This window comes from Phoenix dactylifera, chromosome 16 (genome assembly GCF_051530095.1).
Source record: "Phoenix dactylifera cultivar Ajwa chromosome 16, Ajwa_hap1_PhDact_Kaust_v1.1, whole genome shotgun sequence".
Taxonomy (NCBI): domain Eukaryota; kingdom Viridiplantae; phylum Streptophyta; class Magnoliopsida; order Arecales; family Arecaceae; genus Phoenix; species Phoenix dactylifera.
Genome location: NC_143205.1, coordinates 10,377,484 through 10,392,598, shown reverse-complemented (window position 1 = coordinate 10,392,598; position 15,115 = coordinate 10,377,484). Strand labels below are relative to the sequence as shown.

The window sequence follows — 15,115 nt, the reverse complement described above, 5'->3', positions numbered from 1 at the left end:
CCAATATTATTTGTTTTTCTTAATTATTATTAACTTCACTGCCTTTCTAATCAATTAAATAAAGTTTAACTAGCCCATTGCACATATACCATTTTCCTAGAGGGCCAGATTCTAAATCCTAAGTACTATTTGCCCCACTTTTATTTTCAATATTGTTTAGTTTTCTTTATTATTATGGACTGTGCAGCTTCTCTAATCATCTAAATAAAAATTTAACTAGCCCATCTCACATATATTATACTCACTTTCCTACGGTGAAGTTTTAAGACCTTGTTCAGTCCATGGCATCATCTCTGAGGTTGAAGCTAGACATAATTAATTAAATTGATCACAAGAAATCCAAGCCTAATGCATCTGTAAAACCCCCTCACCAATCCTTTAGTTTGGGCAGGTTGCAGGTTCAAGTTACAATTGTCACCCTTAGTGAAGCTTTCACTATTATCATAGCCCATCTGATCTCCCCATACTTTTTCAAACATGATCTTTTAATTAGACACTCTAAATCATTAAGCGATCACCTGCATCTGAAGCAATAATCAAATGTTTTAATGACAGAATTTGATCATCAGGTCAGCTGTAATAGTTGGCTTTTGTCTTTTATTCTTGGTTTTCCTAAATGGATGCTGGTGGATGGACGCACAATATGGTAGACTTTGTAGGACTCATGACCTTAACTAGTAGTTAGGGTTGAAAACTGGTTAGATTTTATCTGGCCGCATCCTTTTCCATATCCGAAGAGGATCGGATTCTGATAGAAATTTTGATATGATCAAATCCCTCAACCAATAAGATTCTCCATATGAATGCTGATGGATGGAGTATGATGTGGTAGACTTTGTGGGACTCACGACCTCAACCAATAGTTAGGGTTGAAAATGGGCTAGATTTTATCGAGCTGCATCTTTTTCCGTCGGATCGGATTAGGATAGAAATTTTGATCCGATTGGATCCCTCATCCAGTAAGATTCTCCATAATTGCTGGTTAACATAAATTAAGAGTTTTAGCAGCAAAGTCTGAAGAACTAGCGTAGAAATGGTGGTTCTTATTCCCACACCTAAAGAATTTTGAGATCCATTTGGGTGAGATTGATGTATAGCGAGTAGACATGGTCCTGGTATGGTGATCAAGAAGGGACATGATGTGGAGTAGGTGGGAACATACCTAGCTAAGTCATGAGAACATCTGTATGTCTGATCCAATAACACTCATCTACAAGCTATAGTTGTCGCAACAAACTATGCATGTCCCATAAACCAGTTCAAAAAAACATACCTAACAACAATATGATTCTTCTAACATCATCATTAACATCTTTAAATTTGTGTCACAAAAATCGTGCATGCGAATACACAATTATTAGTTTGTTCGGGAATTCTTAATAGGATTAGCAAGATGCTAATCCTTTCCTTTTTATTATTGCGGATTTTAAACTTCAATACATGAAGATAGGATGGAATTGAAGCCTATAATTTCTTTGCCACTTGAATAGATACAATCAACATGTGCGAGCACAAAGATGTCTAAATAATGAGAAAAAATGATGTGACCTACCAACAAATGAACAATGTTTCCTCTCATTTTCTATCCTATAATGCACATTAGGTAGATGGAACAATGTTTTGCATATACTGATGGAGATATAAAATATGCCTAGGTCCTGTTCAGATGCATAAAACTTACAATCCTTGTGATAAGGTGTGTTGAGGTAGTTTTTGGTGCCTAAAAATGTAATAAAGGTGTTGGAGGAAGTAAAGGGCAACTCATCCATCCTCCTCACTATGGATTTTTAATGATAAGGGATTTCAGTTGTATCATTCTGAATTGTTTTCCTTCCACTGTTGCTACTTGTAGGGCTACAAACAATTCGAGCTGCTTATGAGCAATTTAGGCTCGGGATCATCTCGATTGAGACTCTGTTCGACCTTGGCTTAGAAAACGAGCCGAACTTAATTAGCATTTGGAATTCAAACTAATGAATGAGCAAAGCATGAAAAATATGGATTACATGATTACATTGAAGCTTGGCTTGACTCGTTAAAAAGCTAAAAAGCCGAGATTGAATACGACATAGGCTTAGCTTTCCATATACCTTAGATTATCTGAACGACTTATTAATTAATTAATTAATTATATTCTGATTTGCATCCATAACTCGTACATCAAATTTTTGGATTTTAAGTAAAGGGAGGGGAAGCCCCACCCATCAAAACAATAGTTTTTTTTTTTAAAAACAAAAAATGGAGAAATAGGGTGAAAGCATTCTGCCCATGCGCTACCTTTCTCAGTACACATCTATCTAGTTGGAGCCTTGTCTTATCCTAGATTCCCCTTCAAATATGTTAGATTGTGGTTTGAACAAGTCCAGGTCCTTCTTGAGCTAGGGAGGGACAGGTACTTCTGCTGACATATTGAGAAGCAATGCTTGCTAGAAGGAAGAGGAATGCTTTGAGGACAAATTCATTAGAACTGCTGGAACAAGTAAGTGTACCATGATGTACATCAAGTATGAAGTGATCATGTTATCTATTGATAAGAGCAGCATGTAGCACAGTTGTATTTGTCCTATACAAACCTATATAATTTTGGAGTCACATTACTTGTCCTCCTCTGTAACAACTCCAAGCCAACCTTTGGACCATTAGTGCTCTGGCTTAAGAGCTTGGCCAACCACATGGACAAGGTTCAGTCCTTGTAGATTAGGAGTGTTTCCCAGGTTTGGACAAGGCAGACATGTTACTGAATATATACATATATATATATTTTTTATGAAGGATGTTGTTAAAAAAAGTTAAAATAATAATAATTAAAATTGCATTTAATATAATACCAGTATTGTTTGATAAAGGAAACACTGTGTCTAAGTTCACTAATCAACCAATAGGAATAACAAAAATCGTAGGCATTATATATGGCATCTACTCTCAAGAAGTCCTAAAAATAAAAAGGAAGTATGCAGTATCAAGATTGACAAGGGGATGAACAAGAAAATCTCATGGAAGATCCAAGACTGGAAAAAGGCATGGCTTGGAGATTTATGAAAATCTCCTATGTAATTCTTAGTATAAATGTAGGATGCCACTGATGCTAGCTAATAAAAGAAGTTTGATATAACTTTCATGAAGCATTGCAAATTTGTAGGAAGTTGGATATCTCCTGTTTTATGTCCTTAAGTCATTAGATTATAAAAAGCAATTATGATCATATAAGATTGTTTGGTTGACCAAATACTCAAATTCTTGATTCCACTAATTATTGCAATGTATTATTTCAAAGTATGATTTGTTCAGGGAGACTTTGGATGCCCAGTTTTGGTAACTATGGATTGTCCCCTATAATAATATGAAAATTTTGGCTATTTAGTTAGATAGGATGGGCTCAAAATTTTTAGGTCTCATTAATGGATGTTTCTAGAGCATTCACTAAGGGCAATGCTTTTACGATGTTAAGTGATATGTTAATTTTCAATTCAAAAGTTAATTTAAGTTTCAATGATAAACTATATTTCTTAACATAAGTTATGTACAATCTCATTTTTTAAAGACTAACCATTTAAATTCTATCTTTTGTGCCTCACTAGAATGAAACTCAATCATTCATATGAAGATGAAAAAAGAATGATTTTGTAATACATGTGGTTTTTTTTTTGGGTACATAAGGGGCAAAGCTACAAAGAAAATATCTAGCCAAGTACATCAGAAGATTATATAGTCTGAAGGAGAAAAGGCCAAAAGCATCTGCAGCCATGTATGTTGCAAGTTCGAAGGGAAGAAGATCACCTATTTCTCCTTGCACATCAGCCTAAAGAGCAGTAGCAACCATAATATATGTGTAACTTAGTAATTAAGATGAAGAGAATTTAGAAAATTCCTTGGAGCAAACTTAGAAAGATAGTTGATTCAAATGGTAGGGTGGCCTAATTTTGTGCGCACGAAAACCCCCATCCTGCGTGCAGTCAAGGGATTGATGCAACTAATGATCATTTATGGGTTCGAGGAGGGATGTCATGTAGTTGGGGGGCGTGGGGTTGGCAATGCCTTTATTGAATGTTGTAAGAAAATATAAAATATATAAATAAATCTACCTCATCCTATGAACTTAACTTTTGGGATAAATGGTGATTTCAACATGGTATCAGTGCAGAGGTCCTGAGTTCGAACCCTGTCTCCACACTCTTTAACTCCATTATTAAAAATTTTACATGTTGGGCTCGCCCATTAAAGGAAAGTCCAGCCCACATGTAAGGGAAAGTGTAAGAAAATATAAAATATATAAATAAATCTACCTTATCTCATCAGCTTAAGCTTTTGGGATAAGTGGTGATTTCAACAAATGCCCCCCAAGGCACTATTCTTTCAGAGACTTAAACAAACTAATAACAAATAGAACACATTTGGCGAGGCCATACTATAATTTACAAATCGTCTAGGATGGGAATTCTACTTAATAGTTTAGTGACCTCTAAGTATGTTAGCCTTTGAATATAATATTACATTTGGTGTTCCAAAATTTTAGAAGGAATAAAATATTTTTCAAGAAAAAAAATCTAGTAGAAATGTAAGAAAATTATGGATTATCTTTTCTTTTTCTGCATCCAAAATGTTAACAAACTCAAATTTTCTGAAATATTTAAGCTTTCTAAAGCCTTTCTCAAGCAACCTAACATGTTCTCAAGAAATTAAGTATGCCTCTCCTAGTGAATTATATTGACACTCCAGTAGCAAGTTGGGAGTTTATTTTTCCTTTTTAAGTTTAGAAAATAAAACATATATCAAAAAGGCATTTGGAGCCTAGCTATCCAAATCCCAATGATTTGCCTTATATATAAATTTTCATTTACCTTTTCTATTATTTTCCCAAAGTTCATATAATAAAAAGTAATTTAATATGTGATAGATACTATGTGTTAATAATATATTATGTCAAATATTATTATGATTAAATAATGATAATGTGATCTTTATGAAGCCTTTGACTTATATAGATATTTCCATATTATAGAATGCACTTATATTGATCAATTAATTCTTTAGTTTTATTAGTTGTTATACATTTTCGATTATTTTCTACCTCCATACCATCCCAAAAATATCAAAAGGATCCATGCATAACAATTTGTCAAAATTTTCAATTGCCTAACTAATTTTCTGCTAAGTATATACGCTACAAATGCTCTCAAAATATTAGGGACCTGAGTATCACGAAGTGAAATGCATGTACCAAAAGCAGGCTATGTTCCTTAGCCAAAAAAGAAGAAGCAGGCTACGCTCTTTTAGAATTTATGTCACGGCTGTTTACAATTATTTCACATTGATCACCCAAACAATTTTCTTTTTAAAGATTTATAGGTGGCAATCTCATCAAGACTAGCATTATAATTGTGAGCATGCCAATTATATATCTCACTTTCGAGATTGTACCTATTTGTTGGGGGGATCTATTATAGTTTATTTTTTTCAATCCTTCTAGAATGTTTATCTTAGGTAGATAGATCTCAACTTCCATTATGAAAAGATCTAATAAGCTGGATTTGAATGCTTGTTTAAATTTAGTAACTCAATCCCAAAGCAATACACAACCAAAAAATTGAAGTTTTTGGTTTCATTCATTCGATAAGACCAGTATATTATGCACAATTGTGGTCCAATGTTGCGGTTAGGGGTTGACATATTTTTGGCTACTATCATCGGAGTAGAGCTGCGTTAGAAGGTATCATCTATACGAGACTTGTTCTGGGTGCGGACATAATTTATCTTGAAGGAGACTCGGCTACGGTGATTGAGTGGATTTAAGGCCAGCACAACTATAATGACAGATTCTCGTTACTCCGAAATATACACATGCTATCAAGAGGGAGTGGCTTTTTTCGGACCACTCATATTTATTGAGAGGCAAACAATACTACTGACTAGGTCATTTTCTTTGCGACCCATCATTTTGAAGGGATTTTTTAGAAGGATCTAGCGTTTGTTTTTCTCCAACTATTTTTTCTGATTTTATTGATTGTACTCATGCATATTTGGTGTGAGTCGTTCGGTGATGAACTATTATCCAAAGTTAAAATAGAAAGTTGGGTTAGTTGTTGGCAGCCAACAATGTTCCACATTTTTCCCTTAACATGACTATGAATGCCATAAAATGATCACAAGCGATTGCCATCATGTAATGCTAATTTCTTGCCTTTGTTGGCTAGATTGCTTGTTGTGGGTACCCAAAGATATCTTTTCTACATACTCATGTCAGAGAGATTGTATGCATCAATCATGCCTTCCATCTGTTATAATGACTCATGATTTCTTTTCCAGTTATCAACGGAGCAAAATGTGGCTTCCGCATTGATGCGAAATAAGTCACTTCATAATTATGATATGGTAAACAAATCCATCAATCATTCAAAGATGGCGATCCAATGCATTATATATATATATATATATATATATATATATATATATATATTAAGCTGGTGCTTCATGTATATAAATATATTCAATAAGATCAAAATACAACTTGCGGAGTGTCAATGACAGCTTTCCATCCTCCGACCAAAAAGAGTACCCCGAGTAATTGACTGCGTAGGCAGCCACCCAATCAGCCGCCCTATTGACCTCTCTAAATACATGCTTGACCTAGATGGCCCCCAATTTCTCAACATCATCACTATATCGCGGATCAAGGGGTGGTTTGTACTCTCACCCCTCGACCCTCTCTGAATCCATCTAATAATAGTGGTCGAATCGTCCTCCGAAATAATCGAGCTGGCCCGCAGCATCATCCGTACGCGCCGAAGTCCCGCCTCAGCCTTTTCGGACGACTCTTTTGACGCTATCTCCATGCTGCTTTAGGATTCGCACAGATCCACACGTCGCCCCCGCGCTCCTAACGGCTCTCAGATCCTAATTCAAAAAGTTGTAGCGTTTCCCGTAATTCATCCCCATTTCAGGGTTCTCTCCTATCAACTCCTACAGTAAATACCTATCCATCTACCGAATCATGCCACGTGTCATCCTCTTCAGCCGTGCCAGAGCCGCGTTAGCTGTCTTTCCGACTCATAGCTTAAATCAGTCCTCTCTACTGTTTTATCTTATCCCATACTAATGCTACAAAGCAACTTTTCTTATCTCAACATCCAGCTGGCAGCTCTCAACACGGGATCTACATTAAATAAGTTGTTCACGAGGAACAATTAACCGGTAGCTCCGCTCCAAAAAAGATATCCATGTTTGCTGTTCCACGTGGCACGTTTCGGCGGTGTCAGTACCTTGGTAAGCCCAAACCCGGTGGATTAATTTATTTAGAAAATCCATATGTTTCGAATTCGAGACATCGCCGTAAACCCCACCACTACCGTCCGATCCGTGGGGATATATGTAAATATATCCCCGTTCTTAAGAACGGGAATAAAATTAGCGAGAATAAAATCAAAAAGATATCCTCCATTTCCCTGGGGTCACCTCCTACCATTTCCGTAGAAGAAGCTGACAGGCGATTCGAATGCGAAGAGTCGAGGTTTGAATCGCAAGGTAACTCTCTCTTCACCTCTATCTCTATTTTTTTTATCTCTTTCACAAAAGGGGGCTTGGCTTCCAAGGGTTTCTTCTTTAATGCTTGTCCCCGTTTTCTCGTCGCTTCTGCTTCAAGGGAAGAGGAGAGTTTTCTTCTTCTTCTTCTTCTTCTTCTTCTTCCTTCTCTTATCAGCCTTGTTTCCTTTCTGCCTTTGTTGTTTCTTGCTCTCAAAGAAGAGAAACGGAGCAAAGATCGCCAAAGTTGCAACCTTTGGCCACGTTTTTTTGTTCAAGAGAACCACACCTAGGAGAAGAAGGTATCACCGGAATCTTCGAACGGAATTCCTCTCTCACACACTCTTTATTTCGACTTGGGGAGATTTTGGTAATGTTGTGAAAAAATCCCGCTTTCAAAGCTAGTCTTAATCGTTCAGTTTTCAAGCTGCCTTTCCGGCGCGGCGCCGGCCGGTTGGGAGGGACACGCGGTAGCAGAAATGACCGAATTGCCCTCATTCCGGGGGAAGAATCGCCGGCTACATCGAGGGTGTTTTCGTCATCGGATTTCAAGTGCCCCCGTGCTTGAGGACTTGGATCCGCTGTCGGCGGATTCTGTTCGGAAGTAGATGTAGTCAAATGACCATATTGCCCCTCCATTTCCAAAAGGTGACGCCGCCACGCCTCCACCCTCGCCCGTCGAATCGCGAACTTTCCTGTCGTTTTTAACTTAAAACTCGCCTATTTTTTTTTTTTAACTTTTCACTAGCTTTTCAAAAAGCAACGCGATTAAAAGCAGTTAAGGGAAGCTATTATCATCTTTTCTGTTCTTTTTTTTTTAAAAAAAATTCTTCCATTTCTTTCATTTTCTGGTGAGTTTACAATGTTTTCAGAATTATATGTTTTATAAGTGGGCTTATTCAATGCTACTCGCCCCACCATCATTTGGGTACTTGTGACGAGAAGATTCTCAGAAACTGAAGCAAGATGTTACCTCCTTGTTTCCTTCCCCTATTCCAATATTTTATCCCCAACTAATCCCACCCTCCACGCCGCCCCTTTTCTCGTCATTGGTCCGCTTCCTCTTTCGTAGTAACGCTCTTCCAATTGTCAAATAATCAGCGACAGATCATCGCCGGGAAACCATGTCCGATCCCGTCTCCGGCGCCGGATCGGCCGAGGACTGGCTCGCCCGGGCCCAGCTTTTAGTCCCCACGGCCCAAGAAAAGGCCCGGGCAGCGACGGGCTTCTCGGGGCGGTGGAAAGCCATCGTCTCCAAGCTAGAGCGCATCCCGCCATGCTTGTCCGACCTCGCCAGCCACCCATGCTTCGCCAAAAACGCCCTCTGCCGGGACCAGCTCCAGTCGGTCGCCGACACCCTCGCGGAGGCGATCGACTTGGCCGACCGCTGCCTCTCCGGCGACCCTCCCGCCGGCAAGCTCCGCACCCAGAGCGACCTCGACGCGCTCTCCGGCAAGCTCGACCTTAACCTCCGCGACTGCGGCCTCCTTGTCAAGACCGGCGTCCTCGGTGAGGCTACCATGCCGCCGCCACCCGCCGCCGCCGCCCGCTACGGCGAGCCGGTGGCCGTCCGCTTGAATCTCCGCGAATTGCTCGCTCGTCTCCAGATTGGCCACGCCGAGGCGAAGCACCGGGCGCTGGATGGCCTGCTGGAGGCGATGAGGGACGAGGAGAAGAGCGTCATGGCGGTGCTCGGCCGGAGCAATATTTCAGGTCTTATACAGCTCCTCACCGCGACCTCGCCCCAGATTAGAGAGAAGGCTGTGACTGTGATCTGTTTGCTTGCCGAGTCGGGGAATTGCGAGGATTTGCTGGTTTCTGAAGGGGTGCTTCCCCCATTGATAAGGCTGGTGGAGTCTGGAAGCTTGGTGGGCAGAGAGAAGGCGGCGATATCGCTCCAGAGGCTGTCTATGTCGGTCAATACTGCCCGCTCCATCGCCGGACATGGTGGAATTCGGCCGCTTATCGAGCTCTGTCAGATTGGTGACTCCATTTCTCAGACAGCGGCTGCTGGTACTTTGAAGAACCTTTCGATCGTGCCCGAAGCGAGGCAGGGTCTGGCTGAGGAGGGAGTTGTTAGAGTGATGATCAATCTTCTTGACTGTGGAATTGTGTTAGGCTCGAAGGAGTATGCAGCTGAATGCTTGCAGAATCTGACATCCAGTAACGACAGTTTGAGGAGGTCCGTTGTGTCTGAAGGGGGGATTCGGAGCCTTCTGGCCTACCTTGATGGGCCCTTGCCGCAGGAATCTGCGATCGGTGCATTGAGGAATCTGGTGGCCTCAGTCTCGACAGACAGCCTCGTTTCACTCGGCCTCCTTTCTCGGTTGGTTCATGTGCTGAAAGATGGGTCTTTAGGAGCGCAGGAGGCAGCAGCGGCTACAATTTGTAAGGTTTCCAGCTCGATGGACATGAAGAGACTGATCGGGGAATTTGGTTGCATTCCTTTGCTTGTGAAGATGCTCGAGGGCACGACGAATGGTGCGAGAGAGGTCTCTGCCCAGGCCATTGCTAGCTTGATAAGCTGCCGACAGAACAATAGGGAGGTTAAGAAAGATGAGAAGTGTGTGCCTAATCTAGTTCAGTTGCTCGATGCCAATCCTCAGAATACAGCAAAGAAGTATGCAGTGTCTTGCCTTTTATCTCTCTCTTCGAGCAAGAAGTGCAAGAAGATGATGATTTCGTATGGGGCGATTGGGTATCTTAAGAAGCTCTCGGAGATGGATGTGCCTGGCGCGAAGAAGCTACTTGAACGATTAGAACGAGGGAGATTGAGGAGCTTGTTTAGCAGGAAATAGGTCAAAAGTTTGTTCTCTCTGCATATTTTGCTTTTAACCTTCTGAACTATATGTTTCACTGTCTCTCTGAAACATAAAAGAGTGAAAGTTGAGGCTGCAAACTGAAGTCCAACTCTTGCTTTTCTGGCAATATGTAAAATGCGACTTGAACTTGTTGCTATGTAAATGTTTTAGAAAGCTATCTTGTGCTCTGTTTTTTTTATTTTTTTCTTTGATCTTCCAGCATTTTTTATATGTCTTTGATTTCTTATACATCTTTATACTGCTCTACCAGGTCTCTCTTATCGTTGAGACTATCTGTTATTTGTGGTAAAATGAGTTAGAAATATATGTTAATTCAACTGGGATCTATCGTGATAACTGGGGAGTTTTTGTATGCTGAACTAAGTGAATAATTCTAATCAATTTAAAGCATTCTGAATTTGCTGTTTCTTCGTTCTCATTTTCTTACCAGGCAGGTCATACTACACAATTTGTCCTTTCGACCCATTCTGATTTAACTTAGTATCATGAATTGAGGTCAATGAGTGATCATGGTTCTCCAAATACAAAGTTTTGTCTTTATTGTGCCATTAAGTAGCTTGAGCACATCTTTGCTTGCCTTTTTTAATCAGTTTTGCCATTAAACTACTCCTCTTGGTCTGCTATGACTGTCTGTTTTTTGACATATAGTCTGCTATGACTGTCAGATCCATTCTAGTCTGAAGTATGGTGATGTTGGGAGCCATTTAGTTTCATGTTGTTTACCCCAATACTTGTATATGTTGGAAGAAATTTGAATTGCTAAAAGCTGCTGTCCATCAGGTGCAACATGCTTCAAATATTTGAATTATGGTTTTTACAATTGTTTAAGATGCAGATTTCTAGATTTAAATATAATTTTGGTCTTGTAATGGAGCTGTGTGCTTAACATTGGAATTTTTTATTCTGCATGCATCGCAGCACATTCAGTGAAATAGCAGTATTACATGTTCTCCTGTACGTTGTCGGATGTATCTCTTTCAAAATCGATCAAATCAATCGCAAAACTTGGAGCAACGCACTCATTTCATCGGCAAATTTATATGTTTTTGCAGCATGTGTCCTAAGATGGAGTTATTATGCATGCAAAAGATTTAGCTAGGACTCATTTCTTTCCTGCAATTGGATATGCGGTTGTGATGCCATTGTTTATGCACATGTCTTATCAGAGTCCTTCATCATCTTTCTTGTTTATAGTTATGATGCCATGACTGCATAGAAGAGACAACTGAATTTGTTTGATGACCTTACGAAATCTGCAGCTACTAAAACTATGCTTCCTTCCCTGTTTCTGCGTCGTTGAAGTTGCTTGTTTCGCAAGGATGTTGTGGACTTGTAGCTTGATGTTAAAGATTATATGTTGATATGTCCTTCCCTTGAATTGAATAGAATTTCTTGAGAGTTCTAGTTATTATTTTCTGCAAAAGTTTATGGTTTCCTTACCTTCTATCCATGTTGAGTTCTTTCTCAGTTTCATGAACTTCTCCTTTTTTTCTTTTTCAGTTAAGCAAATTTCCCGTATGATGTGAAGACTTTTGAAATCTTTCAATATTAAACAATGGGTTGAACAGGGGGGAAATCTGTAATCTCAACCCATATAATATCTAGCAATAACAGGAACAACATCATCGTGGCCTTTGTATATGGCTGTTATGATTTGACTTAGCCCATGTGATCGGTTCTGCTGTAGGGCCACTTGCAGTTGTTTGTATCACTAGATATTCTGAAATGAACCAACCAATATTAAGAATGCATTTGGCTGTCTGTACTTTGGAGAATCCAATGCTGTTGCAGACATGCATTCTAAGTTCTAGTGTTTCAGATTGTGGTGACACCGGACAGAGCATCCCCTTTTTGTTCCAATAAAACTTCCTTCACTGTTTTTTTTGTTTCCTAAAGAAACATACTTTTTAAATTTATAATTTAAGTTGTTGTTTGAACAATGAAGCTTTATGTTTCAATCTCCTGCCTCTAATTTCTAAGCTAGAGAAATGTAGGTTCTGTTTATATGGTTCTGATGCCATTGTGTATATGTATATATTCAGTATCGCTCGCTGGCATATCATTCTCGGAGATGATTGTAGTGTAATATCTGCTGATGTAGGACTGGAAAGACCAGATCAACGGCACCAAGAAATCTACAACAATCAATCGCTGCACTATTTTCTATTATTTTGGTAAGTTTTTCTATTTATGGTATATAACTTCTGTTGCAGAACTATATTACCTGTATTCTCTTGCTGAAATTCAGCTTCAATTCAAAGGCTACATGGTATTCTGTTGATCTATTCATCAAATATGTTGCCTATTTCAAGCTTTTTATTCCATCTATTGCTTTGTGGGCTCTCGAGGTTTTTTATTCCTATGGTTTAATTTTGAGCACTATTGCATAAAATAGAGAAAGTGCCTGAGGATAGTAGGGAGCACAAGCCCCAGAAGACAACATTGTTCATTATGTGCACTGTTTCAATATAGTTAAATTGTAGATATCTTGCAATTTGATTGGCATACTCTTGTTCCTGTATGAAAAATTTTAATATAGTTCCTTTATTCAATAAAAAAGCTATCTAATATCGCAAGGCTACCTCTTTTTTTTTACCTAATTTAAAGATTAATCTCTCTCTCTCCCTCTCTCTCCTTTTCCCAGGACTTGGTTTGGTGAGTTCTTTATTATTCTAATTCAGGGTTAAAAAAATTTCTTCAACTATTCCCCCACCCCCAACCTCCCCACAGCTAAGTAGCATGGAGAAACCTGAACAAAATCAGGATGAGGGTAGGATATAACCCTAATCACTTGTTTCCAAACACAGACTGACTTTACTAAACCAGTTCGTATCGTCGTGAAAAATGTCATGCATGGATAAGCCAAACACTGGTCATTTTGATGTTTCGATATGCAATAGTGATCTTAATTCTCTCCAAATTCTGCATGTAGGCATGGATTATAACTGAATGAAGTTTGATTTTTGGATGACTGGAGGGAGATTTCAAAGTTCATGAGTATGAGGTATTGAAATTTCTTGGTGCAGATTGTTTTGAATTTATGATATTTACCATTCGATTATGTATCATTCCTTGTCCATCTACTATATTTTTGCATGATAACAATTTATCTGAACAATGACATTCAAAAGATTTTGAACTAGATGTTAATAAACATATGCTACTCTGAAAGTAGATTTTTCAGATGTAATTTTTTCACCATGTTGTATTGTGGAGTACACTTTCATATTCATGGATGAGGCACTACTCGCCCACTAATATCAGCACTGATGTGATTTTTGTTGTGGAAGAAGCACTTTCCACCAGCAATTATTAACATGTGGATTCTTTTCTTGCTGACAATTAACATGTGGATTGTTAACAACATGGTAGTTCATTGACATGATTTTTGTTGAAGCTCTCTTTACTGGATAATTAAGATCACTTAAAATCTATGAACATTGTAAGTTAACAACTCAACAAGCATGCCCTTAGAATATTTCTATTTCCTACTCTCTTTTCTGTATGGAGACGGGCATACTACACAAATTGTCCGCTGGTGGAGAGTGGTAATAATCTTATCGCTTAGGTTAGGTAGACGCATGGGCATGCCGTTAATGTTGGATCAGTTGGAAATAGGATAACCAAAAGATGATCGTGTGTCACGCTTCAAATTCGGAGCATGACATGGTTGTGCTACTGAGGAGTACAATCCACAATAACACAAAGCTAATATTATATTTAGCTTTCAAATCCATCACAAATAAAATAAAATAACTAAAAGATTAATTTCAGTATCTATTAAATAAAATCAATATTGGTTTAGAGCGTTTACATTCAAATATAAAAACTAAACCTATAATTTTTACTATTTAGAAGCTTACTAACTATAATTTTATAATCAACTGAAGAACTAAAGTTCTACTCTGCTATATAGATCACTAAGCTTGCTAGTACGAAGTTCAAGTCTGGACCATTCTTCATTCCTATTGATCCTATTCGTCCGGTAAGAGAAAAATAAAAATAAAGGTATATGAGCGACATAGTTTAGTAAGTAAATCTCTCACTACCTTATTAGATCAAGCATAAGTTTTTCATGTCGATGCATTATTTAAAAAAATAATACATATTTCAAAATAAGTATTTCATAATACAGTATATTAAAGACATATCATCAAGTAAATTATGCATGAATAAATCACTCATCTTTTAAAATATAGTGTCAAGTTTCTATTGCAAATAAATTTATAAATTATTCTTCATGCCGTGTAATCTTATTATATATATATATATATATATATATATATATATATATATATATATATATATATATATATATATATATATATATATATATATATATATATATATATGCATATGCGTGTGTGTTTGTTAAGAGGAAAAGAAGGCTGAGATATTGATAAATAACGACTGGGTTATTAACGACAACAGGAAACCCATTCAAAAGAGAAGTAATGAGGGGGAAAAAGGGCTGAGATATTGATAAATAACGACTGGGTTATTAACTTCAACAGGAAACCCATTCAAAAGGGGAGGGGCCTTTCAACAATTAGCATTTTGTATTTGGAGTGCGGAAATTGCAATGGTTTGAAGTAGTAATCAAGCAAATCGCAATATACACAACTCAAATCAGATTATACTCGTAGAACACATCTTAACATAAACAAAATTGGAACCATGGATTGCGGAGAAAATAAAATCACCACTTAAGGCCAGAAATTTCCAATATAAGACAAATATGAAAAAAGAAAAGAACTAAAAGAAAAAAAAAATCTCAG

General features: G+C 38.1%; 1 protein-coding gene across 7 annotated transcripts; it reads left to right on the top strand.

Annotated features, from left to right (window-relative positions):
* Positions 1 to 7,355: 7,355 nt before the first annotated feature.
* LOC103715073 (uncharacterized) lies at positions 7,356 to 13,629 on the top strand. Of its 7 annotated transcripts, none has more exons than XR_015974021.2 (5): positions 7,356 to 7,518; positions 8,617 to 10,313; positions 11,003 to 11,117; positions 12,380 to 12,511; positions 13,270 to 13,629. XR_015974021.2 is itself a non-coding variant. In XM_039114690.3 (3 exons), the coding sequence occupies exon 3, from the start codon at positions 8,640 to 8,642 to the stop codon at positions 10,311 to 10,313; it is 1,674 nt and encodes a 557-aa protein (XP_038970618.1). In that variant the 5' UTR covers positions 7,357 to 7,518; positions 7,738 to 8,163; positions 8,617 to 8,639; the 3' UTR covers positions 10,314 to 10,490. The 7 variants fall into 7 exon arrangements, 3 of the variants coding, with proteins under 3 accessions (XP_038970618.1, XP_088568688.1, XP_008800804.1); XR_015974020.2 differs by lacking the exon at positions 11,003 to 11,117 and adding an exon at positions 12,982 to 13,107 and having other exon boundaries at positions 7,357 to 7,518; XR_605318.6 differs by lacking the exon at positions 11,003 to 11,117 and having other exon boundaries at positions 7,357 to 7,518.
* The last annotated feature ends 1,486 nt before the right edge of the window (positions 13,630 to 15,115 follow it).